Source organism: Saccopteryx leptura, chromosome 5 (assembly GCF_036850995.1).
Source record: "Saccopteryx leptura isolate mSacLep1 chromosome 5, mSacLep1_pri_phased_curated, whole genome shotgun sequence".
NCBI lineage: Eukaryota > Metazoa > Chordata > Mammalia > Chiroptera > Emballonuridae > Saccopteryx > Saccopteryx leptura.
In genome coordinates this window covers 126,449,715-126,468,478 of record NC_089507.1, presented here as the reverse complement: position 1 = coordinate 126,468,478, position 18,764 = coordinate 126,449,715, and the positions used below count along the sequence as shown (strand labels likewise).

The 18,764-nt window shown below is 44.0% G+C and overlaps 1 protein-coding gene across 1 annotated transcript in view; it reads right to left on the bottom strand.

Annotated features, from left to right (window-relative positions):
- Window positions 1–419: 419 nt before the first annotated feature.
- DNAJC1 (DnaJ heat shock protein family (Hsp40) member C1) overlaps window positions 420–18,764 on the bottom strand; it is a 251,994-nt gene continuing 233,649 nt past the window's right edge. The window contains exons 10-12 of the mRNA XM_066384590.1: window positions 5,742–5,790; window positions 3,237–3,691; window positions 420–612 (exon numbers count right to left, since the gene is read on the bottom strand). Of these exons, the coding sequence (XP_066240687.1) occupies window positions 544–612; window positions 3,237–3,691; window positions 5,742–5,790 (573 nt within the window). The 3' untranslated portion in view covers window positions 420–543. The remainder of the gene's footprint in view (window positions 613–3,236; window positions 3,692–5,741; window positions 5,791–18,764) is intronic.

The window sequence follows — 18,764 nt, the reverse complement described above, 5'->3', positions numbered from 1 at the left end:
CAACCAAGCGCGCCAAAAGCAGGCTTCACAGGAACCGTTTTAAAAAAAGAGATCATCTGCCAGCCAGTGGGATTTCACCACGTCATGTTAGCTCCACTTCCCTAAAGGGACCCCTTTAAATATTTCCCACGCGGTTTAATCCGTGCAACTTCCCTGGCCTCCATCTTACCTTGGGGCCAGGGAACCTTGCCGGGCGGGATGCGCTGTACTGAATAAAGCCATTTATTATTCCACACTTTGAGGCTCCGGCCCTCTTCCTTCCTTCTCGGCGGGGAAAAATACCTTACAGAAAGCACTATCAGTTAATTCTCCATGAAAGTCAACTTTGTAGTAATGAGAGAATCATCTGTAAAATGCCTCTCCTTTCTTCTCTTTTAACTTGGTATCTGTTTAAACATTAGAGCAGATTTATTTTAAATTTATTTTTATTTTTTTACTAAGGCACATGACATAGAAATACTGAGGTACAAAATGCAAATTTTTGCATCTAAATTTTAAAATAATCATTTTGAAAAATGAAGGTGAGCATCATCTTCCAGAATATCAACTTTTAGCTTGTTTTTTCTTTTGGACCAGTTCAACCAGCAACTTGTATCTAGTGATACAGTCTTCCTGCAGGAAGAAAGAAAGGGGTGAAAACAGTTAATTCCACTGGTCAGTGCGACCTTCCTGGGGTCAGCCTGTGAGGCCTGCTTGGTGGCCGTGCATAGTGAGGATGAGACGTCCTCCTGTCCATTCACTGCACAGAACCCTGCCAGGATCTCCCAAGTGTGTCCAGCTGTGGGTGCGAATTGCTGGGGTGGGGGCCAGTGGCAGCTGTCTGTGAGCCCACTATCATGAGTGTGACTTGCAATTTGCTAAGTAACGATTATTATTATTTTTTTTATTTTTTTTTTATTTTTTTTTTTTCTTTTTGTATTTTTCTGAAGCTGGAAACGGGGAGAGACAGTTAGACAGACTCCCGCATGCGCCCGACCGGGATCCACCCGGCACGCCCACCAGGGGCGACGCTCTGTACCTCCGGGGGGAGGCTCTGCCCACCAGGAGCATCACTCTGCCCCGACCAGAGCCACTCTAGCGCCTGGGGCAGAGGCCAAGGAGCCATCCCCAGCGCCCGGGCCATCTTTGCTCCAATGGAGCCTTGGCTGCGGGAGGGGAAGAGAGAGACAGAGAGGAAGGAGGGGTGGGGGTGGAGAAGCAAATGGGCGCCTCTCCTATGTGCCCTGGCCGGGAATCGAACCCGGGTCCCCCGCACACCAGGCCGACGCTCTACCGCTAAGCCAACTGGCCAGGGCCAGTAACGATTATTTTTAACATTTCATTATTTCGTCACAACATATCACTTCAAAGAAACCAATAAACTTGAGGTCAGGCATCCACAATATTCTCTTTCAGGTCTGCCTCTCCCAGTGCTGGGAGCCTCCCGTGGCAGTGAGCCCACCGCTGGACACTGACAGGGAGCGAGCAAACCTCCTCCTGCTCGTCCCTGTCACTCTCCCAGCTTGGACAGCGCAGAACACGAGTCCCCGACCTTGCTGCCTGCTGCTCCCCCCAACCGCCTGGGTTGGGGCTCATGACTGAAGCAGAGAGGGGATGATACTGGGGAGGGGTCTCACGACTCTCATGTTTATCACAAGGTACTTTCTAAAATTCATTTCTGTTTCTGTTCAAAACCCTCTCCCTGACGGCACGGTAAGCCTCCACTCACTTAAGTTCTTGTGCAAACTGATCTGCTCCAGAGCAGATGACTGTACCAGCTGCTGTGGACACAGAACGGATACCCACTCTCTTCCTAGGATTTTGGCTTGTTAGTGTAATGATAGTATCTTATAATATGTGCCTTATCCACATCCTCAGACGCCTTGCCTAGGATCTTTAAAACTCAGCCTTTCCTGAACAGCCCTGCTGCCCCTGGTCCCGCTTAGCATATGACACTGAACGTGGCCAGTCCCAGCACCTCGCCTGGAGACAGCGTGGGCCCTGTGCCCTGAGCAGCAAGCCTGTGGTGAGCCATGTGCATGTGCACCCCAGGGGAGGCCTCCTCAGGCCCGGAGTTCCCAGTGGCTCCCAGTCCACTTCTAGGGAGTCCCTCCACAGCAGGTGGGCCCCCCACCTCCGGCACCCTTTCCTGCCCCTGGTACTAATGTCGAGGTTTAAAGGGAATTTTCTCAGGAAAGTAAAAGTACCTGCTCATTTCTGGTTAATAGGAAGGTTTCCAAACCCCAAGGCAATGAGCTTCTGAGTGTTCTATGCAAAATAATCCAGTTCCAGCTCCTTCCTTTTGAAACAAGGTCGAGCCTGACCAGGCGGTGGCGCAGTGGATAGAGTGTTAGACTGGGATGTAGAGGACCCAGGTTCGAAACCTTGAGGTCACTGGCTTGAGCATGGGGTCATAGACCTGATGTCATGGGCACTGGCTTGAGCCCAAGGTTGCTGGCTTGAAGCCCAAGGTTGCTGGCTTGAGTAAGGGGTCACTCAGTCTGCTGTAGCCCACCGGATCAAGGCACATATGAGAAAGCAATCAATGAACAACTAAGGTGCTGCAACAAAGAATTGATGCTTCTCATCTCTCTCTCTTCCTGCCTGTCTGTCCCTATCTGTTCCTCTCTGTAAAAAAAAAAAAAAAAAAAAAAAAATCATGGCTACAAATCATGGCTGAATCCTAAATGTCTTGTCTTTCTCACAAGGACTCCACGTGCAAATATGCCTCCCAGGTCCCTGGTCAACTTAGTGCCACCACTGAGTGCAGAGTGTGTGTGTCATGCTGCCGGGACAGGGATCACAGTGCAGTGTCCGCCACCCCGGGCTGGGGGCTCCCAGGGGCTGGGGTCTTGTGACTGTGAGAAACCCTCTTTGCCTTCTGGTGGAGAAGGCCCCTGCCCCACGATGACCAGGGCACTACTGGGCCACCTGACCTCTCCAACTGTCACCCGAGTGCAGCGAATATCCAGAGGCTGGCAGGGTGGTGAGGGTGAACTTTATGCTCTATGCATGGAATTTTTTCTGAGAAAAGCTCCCTGGTCTGTATAACGACCCAACTTAGACTGCTGGCCTCCTGTATACACACTGATCAATTGAGTGCAGAGTGCATGTGCTTCAGGGGAAACACAGAGGATGACGGGAACAGGAGCTCACATGACAGCTGACAGGACGAGAGAGCACTGGGTGGACGGCCCAGCTGCTGCACGGGGTCTAAACCCAGGGCACACACCTCCTCCCTTCCCCGCCTCACTCACCTTACTCTTAGACGGGACACATTTGGCTATTTTGTCCCAGCGGTCAGAGGATCCTTTTGGATATTGCTGTAATGCTAATTCCAGAAGTTTCTGTTGATTCTGAGTCCATGGCTCCTCCGTAGGGCGCATTCTCTCTCTCTTCTGGCTCTCCTCATCGCTTGATGCGTTCTGTTCGGATATGTCAAAGTCCTTCTGCCTCTTGCTACGGAACTTCTCCTCTGGGTCCGCCTTAGTCATCCCCTCAGGCAGCCTGGCTGGCCTGCGTCTCCTCGGCTGGTTTTCCAGGACCACAGCCTCCTCCTGTTCATCCTCCTCCTCCTGGCTGTCCTCCTCCTCCCCCATGGCCTGCTCAGCATCTTCCCGCTGGGTGATGATGTCATCAGGCAAGGCCATGGTGGTCTTGACAGGCCTAGAATTCTGAGCTGTAGATTTGAGTTCGGAGAGTCTCACCATTCCTGTGAGAAAGGGTACATGGCACAGATGTTTAAGGGCAGGGTCAAGTCAGCTGCCACACACAGAGCAGACAATGCCTTAGGCATTCACACATATTAATTCACTTAATTTTCACTTTATTCTAGAAGGATAGGTACCATCCTCCTAATTTTATGGATGAGTAAAATCGGTCTCAGAAAGCAGTGAAGGTGGGGTGGGATCTGAGCCCAGTTCTGCCTGATTCCGGGTCTTTGCCTTCCCACCACTCTGAGGAAAGTGGGTGTACACAGAACCTGCTTGTGACCAAAGGATGCAGTGACCTCTCTGAGAAGGAAAACCTGCTACTTTTTAGATAAGGAAGGTTGTTTTCATAATCCAGAATTGTTATTTATCTCATTAGCATAACTACAATGCATCTGTCAGGCTCTGTGCCACGCTCACTGTTTGCAGGCGACCACCAACACTTGTGGGATCCGCTGTCTGTTCAAAGCTGCTCTGGTGCTGCTGTGACTGGTGCCTGTCCATTTCGCTGGTGGACAGTAAGTGGGCAAACCAACGGGAACAGGTTTCTTCTCAGAGACCCTTAGATATTCAACTACATGTTTCTTTACACTCCCTCTCCACCAATGCTCAAGGTCCTGTTTATCCAAACACACCTTTTCAGAATATCGTTTTAGAGAATGTCTTAGAGATCAGCTTCTTACACACAACACCTCACTGCCTGTTTCTGCCTCCACACCCAGACAAGTAATTTTAGCAGTAGAAAAGGAATCTGGAAATGCCCTTTTTCCTAAAGTTGGCAGAACCCCAAGCTGAACCCCCCCTAGGGATGGCTTCTAGAGCTCTCCGGGTCTGCTCCCCAGCATTCTCCCTGGGACCGGCTCCTCAGTTAAGATGGAAGGTTTACGAGGCATTTTTTTACTTTCTCACTTGAGGAAAACAGTACAGAGATCTTTTTTTGTGTGTGACAGAGACAGAGTCAGAGAGAGGGACAGACACACGGGAAGGGAGAGTAATGAGAAGCATCAATTCTTCGTTGTGGCACCTTAGTTGTTCATCAATTGCTTTCTCATACGTGCCTTGACCAGGGGCTACAGCAGAGCGAGTGACCCCTAGTTCAGGCAGCAACCTTGGGCTCAAGCCAGCAACCATGGGGTCATGTCTATGATCCTACACTCAATCAAGCCAGCAACCCTGTGCTCAAGCTGGTGAGCCCACGCTCAAGCCGGTGATCTCGGGGTTTTAAACCTGGGTCCTCTGCATCCCAGTATGACGCTCTATCCACTGTGCCACAGCCTAATTAGGCAGTATGAAGATTTTTTTTTTTTTTTTTGGTGACAGAGACAGAGAGAGACAGAAAGAGGGACAGACAGAGAGGAAGGGAGAGAGATGAGAAGCATGAATTCTTCGTTGTGGCTCCTTAGTTGTTCATTGATTGCTTTCTCATATGTGCCTTGACCTACGGGCTACAGCAGAGCCAGTGACCCTTTGCTCAAGCCAGTGACCTTAGGCTTCAAGCAAGTGACCTTTGGGCTCAAGGAGGATGAGCCTGCGCTCAAGCTGGGAACCTCAGGGTTTTGGAACTTGGGTCTTCTGAGCCCCAGTCTGATGCTCTATCTACTGCGCCACCGCCTGGTCAGGCTGTATGGAGATTCTTAACAAAATTCCAGTTAGTCTTAGAAGAGACAGATTTGGAAAAACAGATTCTTGGGGAAAGCTTCTGTCTATTCTGCAGGGAGTGTGGGTGCTGGAGGACGAGGGTCAGTGCAGGGACTGCACAGTGCACGTGTGTGGTGTGTGGGTGGCTTCCCCTGCGCCCCTCCACTCCCAATACTAGAGACAAACAAGGTTTTTTTATAGTTCTTGAAACTTATTACATACATTTTAGTATCCACTGTATGTTTAGGGCTGGATTGTCTTGTCGGTGCCTATAATTTGATGCCTTTTACAGGTTTGACCAAGAGTTCATTGGGCAGAGCTATTACACCATCGATTTTAAAGAAGTTGTTATAAAAAGGGATTTATTTTTTAAAAACCACTTAAGATTAATGTGTGAAGTGGGTGCTAACTCACCTGGGGAGCAGGTAACCGAATCCTTTAATTGTTTGGCTTTGGTTGTCACCTGTTTCAAAATATAAAAGCAAAAAATATCTTACTCTTCACATACCTACGCTCAGTCAAGTGCCCTATTTCATATAAAGTCTTGGTATACCTCCTATTAGCTGGGTAACCTTGAGCAATTTCCAATCCTTTCTCTGCCTCGCGCATTCCTTTCCGTAGTATGTAGACGTGATACTACCATTTGCCTCTTAGGGACTTTCAAATTTGAAACAAGCTCTTAGCAAGATACCTGGCAGATAGTAAAGGCTCAGAAAATATTACCTATTGTAATTGACAAGGATTATTTGTTTTCCATTCATACAAAGGGCAGAACTAGAGAAAATACTTAAAGCTACTTCAATTTTATTCCCTGCCTTCCTCTCTCTCAAGATGACCTTGCTTCCTATTTTATGAGAAAAACTGATGTTATCCAACCTGAGCTTCCCTGACTTCTAACCTTCCCAACTCAAAATTGGATTGTCTCAACATATATAGCCTTCCCTTCTTTTATTCCAATTCAAAGAAAGAAATTATCTTCCTTCCTCTTAAATTCTACCAGAACAATGTTCCATCAATTCAGTTCCTTCGCTTTCATCTTGAACTTCTCCCTGCCCATCAGATACGTCCTTCAGCCTTCAGACTCAGCCCGAGTGGCCTCTGCTCTAAGACTCTCTTCCTTTGAACTGTCTTTCCTATTGTGTTCGGTGCTCATGACAGCACCTCCTGGTTTCCCTTCTCTTTCCCCGAACATTCCTTCACACTCCTGCCTCTTATTCCCAAATGTAATATTCAACATTCTGTCCTGGCTGTCCATAATCCATTTTCTCCTTTGCTATCTCATACCATCTGTTCAGTAATACTGTAGACAAGAAATTATTACCCTGTATCTCTAGTCCACACCTCTACTCTGGAATACCAGGCTGAGAGAAACAGACCATGTCACACAATAGATCATCAGATCTGAAACAGACTTCGTTTTATAACAATAAGTTTACTATGTACCAGGCATTGTTTTAAATAAGATGTGTGTGTGTGTGTGTGTGTGTGTGTGTGTACACATATTCCTCACAGGAGTGGTTATTAGGTAGATTTATAATTATTACCCCCATTTTACATAATCTGAGGCCCAAAGGGAAAATATACTGCTCACAAATATTAGTGAATAGCGAGCCCAGGCAAGTTGGGTTCCAAAACCTTTGCTCTCATTCACTATAACATTCTGCCTCTCAGACCTAAATTTCTCACTTTATAGATGAAGAAACACGCCAAGTGCTCTTTCTGCTGTACTTCTATGGCTCCCCTTTAACTGCCACTAATCTTATTTGGAGGCCTTCTAGCTCTGCAAACCAAACAAACCCCAGACCACACTCATCACCTTTGCGGCGTTTCCTTCTTTTCTTAATCGTGTTACCACCCTAGTCACAGGGGCTCCAAACATAAGGATCAATTTGTTTTTTTCTCTCCCTCCCCAACCAGCTACCATGCTCTTTAGTCCCATCTGTCCTGTTTTCTGTCAGACCTCCACCACCCATGTTAGTCCTTCATTCTCATTTGACTGAACTAATATCGACATTCTAACTGCTTTCCAATTTACTTATTTACAGTTCTTATATAATATTCAATAGTTAGTAAGCCCGAGGCAGAATTCTGATCAAATATCTCTGATGGGTCATCACTGACAAAATAATAAAGTGTTCAATCTGCACCTGCCATGCAAGGAAATCCATACCTGGATGCCTGTATGTATACTTCCTTACAGCAGAACTAAACAATTAGTGCTCCCCAGATCATCAGAAATCCCCTACCCTGGATTCTTGGCCATTGTCAACAGTCTGAAATAACTTCCCTTTCTTCAGCAAACCTCTCTTTAAACATCTATCTGTCCAGAGCCAAACCATCCTTCAAGGTACTCTCAAATGTGACTTTCTCCCAGAAGACTTCACTGATGTCTACTACCAGGACTACTAACTGGTAATAACTGACCCCATTTCTTTCTCAATTTCTGCTGTATTTTAAAATATTTTATTGTTTTACATGATCATATAGTGAAAACTTTCTCTTTACAATTCTTTTATTCACCCTGCAATTTAAAAAATATATATATTTTGGAGAGTACTCTAGAATAGTACAAACATCTCCCTTGTTCGGTTTCTTTTTTTAAAACATTTCATTTGCTTTTATTTATTTATTTTAATTATTTTTATTTAAGTGAATAGAGACAGAGAGATAGAGGGGGGGGGGAGCAGGAAGCATCAACTCCCATTATGTGCCTTGACCAGGCAAGCCCAGGGTTTTGAACCGGCAACCTCAGTGTTTCCAGGTTGACGCTTTATCCACTGCGCCACCACAGGTCAGGCGACCTTGTTCTGTTTTTAAACAGCTTAATTTGAGATGTAATTCACATACCACACAATTCACCGTCTAAAGTGGACATACAGTTCAGTGGTTTTTAGTATATGTGGATGTGTGTACCCATCACCATAGCTGGTTTTAGAACATTTCATCACTTCAGAAAGAAACATTCCATGCTTGTTATCCTATCCTCCTCACCCCACCCTCACTTCCAACTAACTAACCAGTAATCTACCTCTGTCTTTCTAGATTTCCCTGTTCTGGGCTTTCATGTGAGTAGAATCATATAATGTGTGGATTTTTGTGGTTGGCTTCTTTCATTTGGAGTAATTTTTCCAGGTTCATTCCAGGTGTAGTATATATCAGTACCCCATTCTTTTTTATTGCCAAATAATACTCCATTGTGTGGATATACCACACTTTATTCATCCATCAGTTGATAACTATTCATGTTTTTTCCATTTTTGGCTATTAAGAATAATGCTGCTGTAAATATTTGTGTACAAATATTTGTGTGTGTGTGTGTGTTTGTGGGCATATGTTCTTATTTATCTTAGGTATATATATACCCTGGAGTAAAACTGCTAAATCATATAGTACTTGTATGTTTAAATTTTTGAGGAACTGCCATACTGTTTTCCAATATGGATGCATCATTTTACATTCACAGAAGTAACATATGATGCTTCCAATTTCTCTGCATTTTTGCTAACACTTTATCCATCTTTCTGAGTCTAGGCAGCCTAGTAGGTATGAAATGGTATCTGGTAGTTTTGATTTCCATTTCCCTAATGACTAATGATATTGAGCATTTTTTTCATGAGTGTATCAGTCATTTGTATATCTTCTTTGGGGAAGATCAACATAGAAATGTCCTATTCAGATCAACATGGAAATGTCCATGTTTAATTTGGGTGATTTCTCTCTTTACTATTGAGTTGTAAAAGTTCTTTACATATAGGTAATACAGGTTCCATATGAATACAGGTCCTTTATGAGATAAATGTTTTGCAACTATGTCTCCCATTCTGTGGGTTTTCTTTTTTTCCTTTTTTAAGATCTAATTGGACTTGGCTGAAATGGGAGGGGCTATTTAAAGAGAACATTCTGCAAAGAAGTAAGATGTGAAAGGCAGAGAAAGAGAAGTCTCCAGCAGTTTGCAGAAAATCTTAATCGGGAGTGCTCCCATGATGACATATCAAGATTGTACATGTCAAGATTTCAAGGAACAGAACAGGCAAACATCTAAAGCTGAAAATACCACACAGAAAGAATATGAGTGACGTCAGAGAAATGTCAGCATGATGAATAATCCCAATCTCTCCTCTTGAAATTTCAACAACTAAACACAGAGAAAAAAAACCTTCGGAGCACCCAAAATATACACAGACCCGACAAAGGGATGACTGAGTGAAAAAGTGACTGAATATGTAAGACGAAGGACGGGGCATTTCGCTTTCTGTGCTGATCTGAGGAAGGGGCACTCTTGCTTGGAGCTGGGAGAGGAGAGACTGAGCTAGTGGGGAAGGAGCTGAGTTAGGGTGGGCACCCAAACAAAAAAAAGAACACATCAGCTCTGCCTGAGATCGCGGACACTGGGCGTGCACACGGGCAGTGGGATCCATCAAAAATTACCTGCACAGGGTGCCTGTGTGAGCTGGCACCAGCATCTTTGTGCATTTCCAGCTCCACGATCACTGGCACAGTGCTAGTGGCTCCACCTAGCATCACCAGCATAGGACTGAGTAGGTGCGCGCAGGCCGAGGTGCTTAGCCCAAGATTAACAACGTTGGGTGCCTCTGCGAGCACCAGTGTCTTTGGGCATTCCCAGCTCCACAATCTCCAGCACGGGGCGGGTGTTTAGTCAGAGATTATCAATGCTAGGCACCTGTGTGGGCACTGGCATCTTTGGGCATTCCCGGCTCCACTATCTCCAGCACCGGGCATGCGCATGAACAAAGACCCTTGGCCTGAGAATGCCCGCACTGGGCGCCTGAACGGTGGGAGCAACCATCTGTGTGCATTGCTGGAGCCGTGGGAGCTAAACACACTTGTGGCCTGTCCCGGGCTACCAAGCAGCGCAAGTGGGAAAAGCCTGTGGAGATTAAAACCCCGGCACACTTGATATGCCTGCCGGCCCATAGAATTTTGCCTTTATGTAACAGAAAGGCACTTGGTCCTTGGTCTGTGCCCTGTCCTGCCTGCTCGTGCTGGCAGCTCTTGTTCCCACTGCTTTCCCCAGAACTGTGCTTTCAGTGGCACTGGAGGGGAGACCTGGCTGTGGATAGGTTTTCTTGCTGCAAGGACAATAGCTGAGGTGGACCCCACAGCTAAGTCTCCAGGCTGCTAGCTCCAGTGCGAGGGACGTGCAGAGAGGCGCCTGGAAAACTGAGACTCTCACTACTGGAGTTATATAATTGCTAAACCCCAACAAGCCTCGCCTGCCAATGGGACTGAAGCCCAGACTACATCATTGCCACAGCAACACACCAGCAGACCTCTGTCCAAGAGCCCCACAGAGGCAAAACTCAATAGTACAGTGCCACCTGCTAAATAAAAAGGAAGAAGCTACCTCTCAAAACCAGAAAAAAATTACATTTTTAAGTGCTTTTGTCATTTTTACTTCTTTCCTTTTTCTTTCATTATTTTCCTTTTGAACTACATCATCCATAGTTGTTATATTTTTCATTCTTGTTTTTTGTGGGGGTTTCATTTCAGAAATCTTTACTTCTATTTTTTTTCTTATTTTTCTTTCTTTTTTTTACAGAGAGAGAGTGAGTCAGAGAGAGGGATAGACAGGGACAGACAGACAGGAACAGAGAGAAATGAGAAGCATCAATCATTAGTTTTTCATTGCGTGTGTTGCTTATTGATTGCTTTCTCATATGTGCCTTGACCGCAGGCCTTCAGCAGACCGAGTAACCCCTTGCTGGAGCCAGTGACCTTGGGTTCAAGCTGGTGGGCTTTTTGCTCAAACCAGATGAGCCCGTGCTCAAACTGGCGACCTCGGGGTCTTGAACCTGGGTCCTCCGCATCCCAGCCTGACGCTCTACCCACTGTGCTACCACCTGGTCAGGCTTAATTATCTCTTAATAGTGTTAACAATACCATTCTCAAATGCTATTAAGGAAAAAGAAATAAAATATTATGGATACAAAGGCAGAGACTTAGATAGGTGATGAAAATTTCTAAAAAATATTTCAATTACTTGGAAACCTTGGAGTTAAATGACAGGGAATTCAAAATTGAAGTCCTAAAAATAGTGAAATACAAGAAAGCTCTGAAAGTCAATTTACTGAGCTCAAAAAACAATTTAATGAACAAAAAGAATACGTCATCAAGGAAATTGAAACTATAAAAAGGAACCAAACAGAGATGAAAAACTCAATACATGAACTGAAAAATGAGGTGACAAACTTAGCTAACAGAACAGGCCAGATAGAAGCGAGAATCAGTGACACAGAAGACAGGCAACTAGAGATACTACAGTGAGAAGAGGAAAGAGACACATGATTTAAAAAAAATGAGAAAGCCCTACAAGAACTGTCTGACTCCATCAGAAAGAGCAATGTAAGAATAACAGATATATTAGAAAGAAAAGAGAGAAAAAGGAATGGAGAACATATTCAAACAAAAAATCAATGAGAATTTCCTAAGTCTGTGGAAAGAATTAGAGCCTCGAACCCCAGAAGCAAACAGAACACCAAGTTATCTTAACCCAAACAGACATATTTCAAGGCACATCGTAATTAAATCAACACAAAACAATGACAAAGAAAAAATCCTCAAATTAGCCAGTGAACAGAAGAATACAACACATAAAGGAAAGCACAATCTTTCAGCCCAAACATGTGAATGCAGTCCCACCCGTGGGGTTGGGGCAAAGGCTGAGGTCCAGCCAGGGCTTGCAACCCAGGCACATGAGCGCAGTCCTGCCTTCAGGGGCGGTGTGGATCTGGGTAGGCCAGGAAAGCGAACACAGTCCCACCTGCGGAGGCGAGGCAGAAGCCACAGCAACCAACGCAGCGGGCCAGCACTGGAAATGCCCATGCCCAAATGCCCGAGGCGGTGGCAAAGGGGGTGGTGGACCTATAAACAGACCAAACATAGGGAACACAGAGGCCACACCCTTCTTATACACAGACAAAATGGGAAGGGAGAGAAATGCAACACAAATGAATCAACAAGAGAAATCCGAGAGACGATGGCGCTGGAGTAGGCGAACGTACCAGCATCTACCTCCCAGAACCAAAGTGGATTACAAACTAATTTTATGAACTATCATCTGGAAAAACCAACTTTGGACTAAACTAAGAGGACTCTTCAACCAAGGAACGCTGAAGAAGCCACACAGAGACTGGTAGGAAAAGCGGAAACGCGGAGAAGGCTGCCGAGCTCCTCGGAGCGAATGGCAGCAGGGAGAGACTCGCGTGGCGGGAAGTGAGTTTAGCAGAGGGGAAAGGGTCTTGAGCCCCAGGAATAAAGCCCCAGCCTGCAGCCCCAGAGCCCAGAAGAGGCATAAGGACAGTATTTACCTGGAAACAAGTCAGGATACTGTTTGTGAGAGAGTCTGATTTCTCAGACCCAGGATCCTTCTTAAAGGGACCGCGCAGAACATCTCTCTCAAAACCACTCACCTGGGGCTCCTGGGGATGGGGGGAGAGAGGAGAGGACCAGAGTAACAGGAAGAGAGTGTAATCTAGGAGGCATAGGGAGAAACATTTTGGGAGATAGCCACCCTAACCTCTGGGAAGAGTCACTCCCCAAAGCTGAAGTGAATATTTCCCCCGGAAACAGCAATACCAGCAAAGTGAAGCAGGAGAGCAGCCAAACAAGCTCCCCTGCGGCATTAAGAGCAGAGTCGCATAGAAAGAGGGAGCTCTTGGGTCTACAGTAGTGAGTCTTAGGGTCCAAGCTGAAACGCCCCCACCCACGCGGCTGAGGGCGCACCAGAGAGCGGGCAGCAGCGGGAGACAAAAGCACGGTTCTGCTGGCAGGGCAGAAGCCGGCTGGCCACCACTGGGCTCAGGTGTGAGCTCAATCTTGCCCGGCTGGGGAGAAGGGGGCGTACAAAAGTGGTCAAGCTCAGCTGCCGGCAGCCTGTAATCCAGCCTCTGGGAGAAGGGCGGGAACCCTGGAAAGGGTGGAGACCAGCCCCGGAGCAAGGGCAGAGAAGCACAGCCCTGCCCCGCCCATGCAACTCAGGCTTGCGGTCTGACTTGGTAGCCGGCTCCTCCGGCGGGGGTGGAGCCAAAAGCCCAGAAGAGGCGGAGTTCCGCTACGGAGTTGAGCTTGGGCACGCAGCCCTACCCGGCGGTAGAGCCAAGGCTAGAAGCTGTTCCTTGAGTGGGATCCTCCTGCAAAGGCAAGGCAAAAGCTCGGAAACAGGCGGAGACCTGCAGCTGAGCAAAGGTACTCACCAGTGCCCTCAGGACCGAGCATAACGTCACACACGGGGGCAGGGCAAAGGCCAAGGCCACCAACCCTTGTGCACCCGAGCACGTGATCACAGCCACTCCCGTGAAGAGAAAATGCGGAGGCAGAGAAATACAACACAAATAAACCAAGAGAAATCCCCAGAAAAGGACCTAAGTGAATCAGATATAACCAAATTACCAGATGCAGAGTTTAAAATAACGATTGTCAGGATACTCAAAGATATTAGAACAACCATAGATGGCCATTACGAAAACCTAAATAAAGAGATAACAAATATAAAAAAGGACAATGAAATAAAAAAGAATCAGTCAGAAATGACAAATACAATATCTGAAATAAAGAATACAATGGAAGGAATTAAAAGCAGGATGGAGGAAGCAGAGAATCGAATTAGTGAGTTAGAGGACACAATAAATAAAGGCACGGAAGCAGAGCAGAAAAAAGAAAAGAGACACAAAAAGTCTGAGGAAACTCTAAGAGAGCTCTGTGACAACATGAAGAGAAATAACATCCGCATCATAGGGGTTCCTGAAGAAGAAGAGAAAAAACAAGGGTTAGAGACTTTGTTCAAACATATAATAGCGGAAAACTTCCCCCAATTAAGGCAGGAAAACATTACACATGTTCAGGAAGCAGAGAACTCCATTAAGGAGAAAGCCAAAGAAACCAACACCAAGACACATCATAATTAAAATACCAAAGCTAAATGATAAAGAGAAAATATTAAAAGCTGCTAGAGAAGAAAAGACTATCACCTACAAAGGAGCCCCCATAAGGATGATTTCTGACTTCTCAACAGAAACACTTGAGGCCAGAAGGGAATGGCAAGAAATATTCAAAGTAATGCAGAACAAGAACCTACAACCAAGACTACTTTATCCAGCAAGGCTATCATTTAAAATTGAAGGAGAAATAAAAAGCTTTACAGACAAAAAAAAACAAAACAACTCAAGGATTTCACTGCAACCAAACCAAGGCTGCAAGAAATGCTAAGGGACCTGTTGTAAACAGATCAAAGGAAAAAAAGAATATAGCAAAAGAGAAATACAGTTTTAAAGAAAAAAAAATGGCAATAAACAATTACATATCAGTAATAACCTTAAATGTTAATGGATTAAATGATCCGATCAAGAGACATAGGGTAGCTGCATGGATAAGAAAACAGGACCCATACATATGCTGTCTACAAGAGACACACCTTAAATCAAAAGATGCACACAGACTGAAGATAAAAGGATGGAAAAAAATATTTCACGCAAATGGAAATGAAAAAAAAAGCTGGGGTAGCAATACTTATATCAGACAAAATGGACTTTAAAACAAAGGCTATCGTAAAAGATAAAGAAGGTCACTACATAATGATAAAGGGAGCAACCCAAAAGGAAGATATAACCATTATAAATATCTACGCACCTAATATAGGAGCACCTAAATATATAAAGCAGACTTTGATGGACTTAAAGGGCGAGATCAACAGCAATACTTTAATAGTAGGGGATTTCAATACCCCATTAACATCATTAGATAGATCCTCAAGAAAGAAAATTAACAAAGAAACAGCAGACTTAAAGGACATATTAGATCAACTCGATTTAATAGATATCTTCAGAACCTTTCACCCTAAAAGAGCAGAATATACATTCTTTTCAAGCGCTCATGGTACATTCTCTAGAATAGACCACATGTTAGGGCACAAAAGCGGGCTCAACAAATTTAAGAAGATTGAAATCATATCGAGCACTTTCTCTGATCACAATGGCATTAAACTAGAAATCAACCACAATAGAAAAATTGAAAAACATTCAAACACTTGGAAACTAAATAGCACGTTATTAAACAATGAATGAGTTAACATTGAGATCAAAGAAGAAATTAAAAAATTCCTAGAAACAAATGATAATGAGCATACATCAACTCAAAATTTATGGGACACAGCAAAAGTAGTCCTGAGAGCGAAGTTCATAGCATTACAGGCATACCTCAAGAAGCTAGAAAAAGCTCAAATAAACAACTTAACCCTGCATCTAAAAGAACTAGAAAAAGAACAGCAAGTAAAGCCCAGAGCTAGTAGAAGGAAGGAAATAATAAATATCAGAGCAGAAATAAATGACATAGAGGCTAAAGAAACAATACAGAGGATCAATAAAACCAGGAGCTGGTTCTTTGAAAAGGTAAACAAGATCAATGAACCTTTAACGAGACTCACCAAGAAAAAAAGAGAGAACTCAAATAAATAAAATTAGAAACGAGAGTGGAGAAATAACAACTGACACAACAGAAATACAAAATATTATAAGAAAATACTATGAAGAACTGTACGCCAAAAAACTAGACAACCTAGATGAAATGGACAAATTCCTTGAATCATATAATCTTCCAAAACTCAATCTGGAAGAATCAGAAAACCTAAACAGATCAATTACAACAAATGAGATTGAAATAGCTATCAAAAAACTCCCAAAAAAGAAAAGTCCTGGGCCTGATGGCTTCACAAATGAATTCTACCAAATATTCAAAGAAGAACTAACTCCTATCCCTCTCAAGCTATTTCAAAAAATTCAAGAGGAAGACTTCCAAACTCCTTTTATGAGGCGAGCATAATTCTGATTCCAAAACCAGGCAAAGACAACACAAAAAAAGAAAATTATAGGCCAATATCCCTGATGAACTTAGATGCAAAAATCCTCAATAAAATATTAGCAAATTGGATCCAGCAATATATGGAAAAAATCATACACCATGATCAAGTGGGATTTATTCTGGGGAGGCAAGGCTGGTACAATATTCGCAAATCAATCAATGTGATTCATCACATAAAGAAAAGAAAGGAGAAAAACCACATGATAATTTCAATAGATGCAGAAAAAGCATTTGATAAAGTCCAGCACCCATTCATGATCAAAACTCTCAGCAAAGTGGGAATACAGGGAACATACCTCAACATGATAAAGGCCATCTATGACAAACCCACAGCTAACATCATACTCAATGGGAAAAAATTAAAAGCAATCCCCTTAAGATCAGGAACAAGGCAGGGGTGCCCCCTTTCACCACTCTTATTCAACATAGTTCTGGAAGTCCTAGCCACAGCAATCAGACAAGAAAAAGAAATAAAAGGCATCCAAATTGGAAAAGAAGAAGTAAAACTATCATTATTTGCAGATGACATGATACTGTATATAGAAAACCCTAAAGTCTCAGTCAAAAAACTACTAGACCTGATAAATGAATTTGGCAAGGTGGCAGGATATAAAATCAATACTCAGAAATCAGAGGCATTTTTATACACTAATAATGAACTGTCAGAAAGAGAAATCAAGGAATCAATCCCCTTTACCATTGCAACCAAAAAAATAAAGTACCTAGGGATAGATCTAACCAAGGAGATTAAAGACTTGTACTCGGAAAATTATAAAACATTGATAAAAGAAATCAGGGAAGATACGAATAAGTGGAGGCATATACCGTGCTCATGGTTAGGAAGAATAAACATCATTAAAATGACTATATTGCCCAAAGCAATTTATAAATTCAATGCAATACCGATTAAAATATCAATGACTTACTTCAAAGACAGAACACATATTCCAAAAATTTATACGGAACCAAAAAAGAACAAGAATAGCCTCAGCAATCTTGAAAAGGAAGAAAAAAGCGGGAGGTATCACACTTTCAGATATCAAGTTATATTATAAGGCCATGGTACTCAAAACAGCATGGTACTGGCATAAGAACAGGCACATAGATCATTGGAACAGAACAGAGAACCCAGAAATAAACCCACAGCTCTATGGACAACTGATATTTGATGGAGGAGGTAGGACAGTACAGTGGAGTGAAGACAGCCTCTTCAGTGGGTGGTGTTGGGAGAACTGGATGGCTACCTGCAGAGGAATGAAACTTGACCACCAACTTACACCACTCACAAAAATAAACTCAAGGTGGATGGAAGACTTGAATGTAAGCCGTGAGGCCATAAGCATCTTAGAGGAAAACATAGGCAGTAAGCTCTCTGACATCTCTCGCAGCAATATATTTGCTGATTTGTCTCCACAGGCAAGTGAAATAAAAGACAGGATAAACAAATGGGACTTTATCAAACTAAGAAGCTTCTGCACAGCTAAAGACAATAAGAACAGAATAGAAAGACAAACTACACAATGGGAGAACATATTTGACATAGTGTCTGATGGGGGGTTAATGACCGAAATTTATAAAGAACTTGTAGAACTTAATACCGGGAAGACAAACAGTCCAATCGAAGGGTGGGCGGGGAAGATGAATAGACACTTCTCCAGAGAGGACACGCAGATGGCCAACAGACGTATGAAAAAATGTGCAACATCACTAATGATTAGAGAAATGCAGGCTAGGACTGTGGTGGGATATCACCTCAGACCAGTCAGAATGGCGCTCATCAATAAAACAACACAGAATAAGTGCTGGCGAGGATGTGGAGGGGGGGGAGCCCTACTGCATTGCTGGTGGGAATGCAGACTGGTGCAGTCACTGTGGAGGAACGTGTGGACATTCCTCGGGAAATTGGGAATCGAGCTGCCTTTTGGCCCAGCTATACCACTGTTGGGAATATACCCCAAGAACACCATAGCACTGTTTGAAAAGAAGAAATGCACGCCCATGTTTATGGCAGCATTGTTCACAATAGCAAAGATCTGGAAACAGCCCAAGTGTCCATCAGAGGACGAGTGGATTAAAAAGCTTTGGTATATATACACTATAGAATACTACTCAGCCATAAGAAATGATGACATAAGATCTTTTACAACAACATGGATGGGCCTTGATAACATTATACTGAGTGAAAGAAGTAAATCAGAAAAAACTAAGAACTATATGATTCAATACATAGGTGGGACATAAAGATGAGACTCAGAGACATGAACAACAGTGTTGGGGTTACAGGGTGGGGGGAGGAGAGAGAGGGGGTCGGGGGAGGGGAGGGGCACAAAGATCATGGCTTTTCAGCATTTGCCATATTTCCCCTTTAATCTATAGACAGACAGCAAATATTTACGTATGTTGTTTTCCACTATAAAGACTGCTGTCTTAGGGACAAATGCTGATAAACTATTTCAGCAGTTCCTCCTTCTTCAAAGACTTATATGTCAACATAGAGCTCCATGTTTCATAGGACATACTCAAGCTCACTCCATGCTCCCTGGAGCTTCAGCACAAGGGAATGGC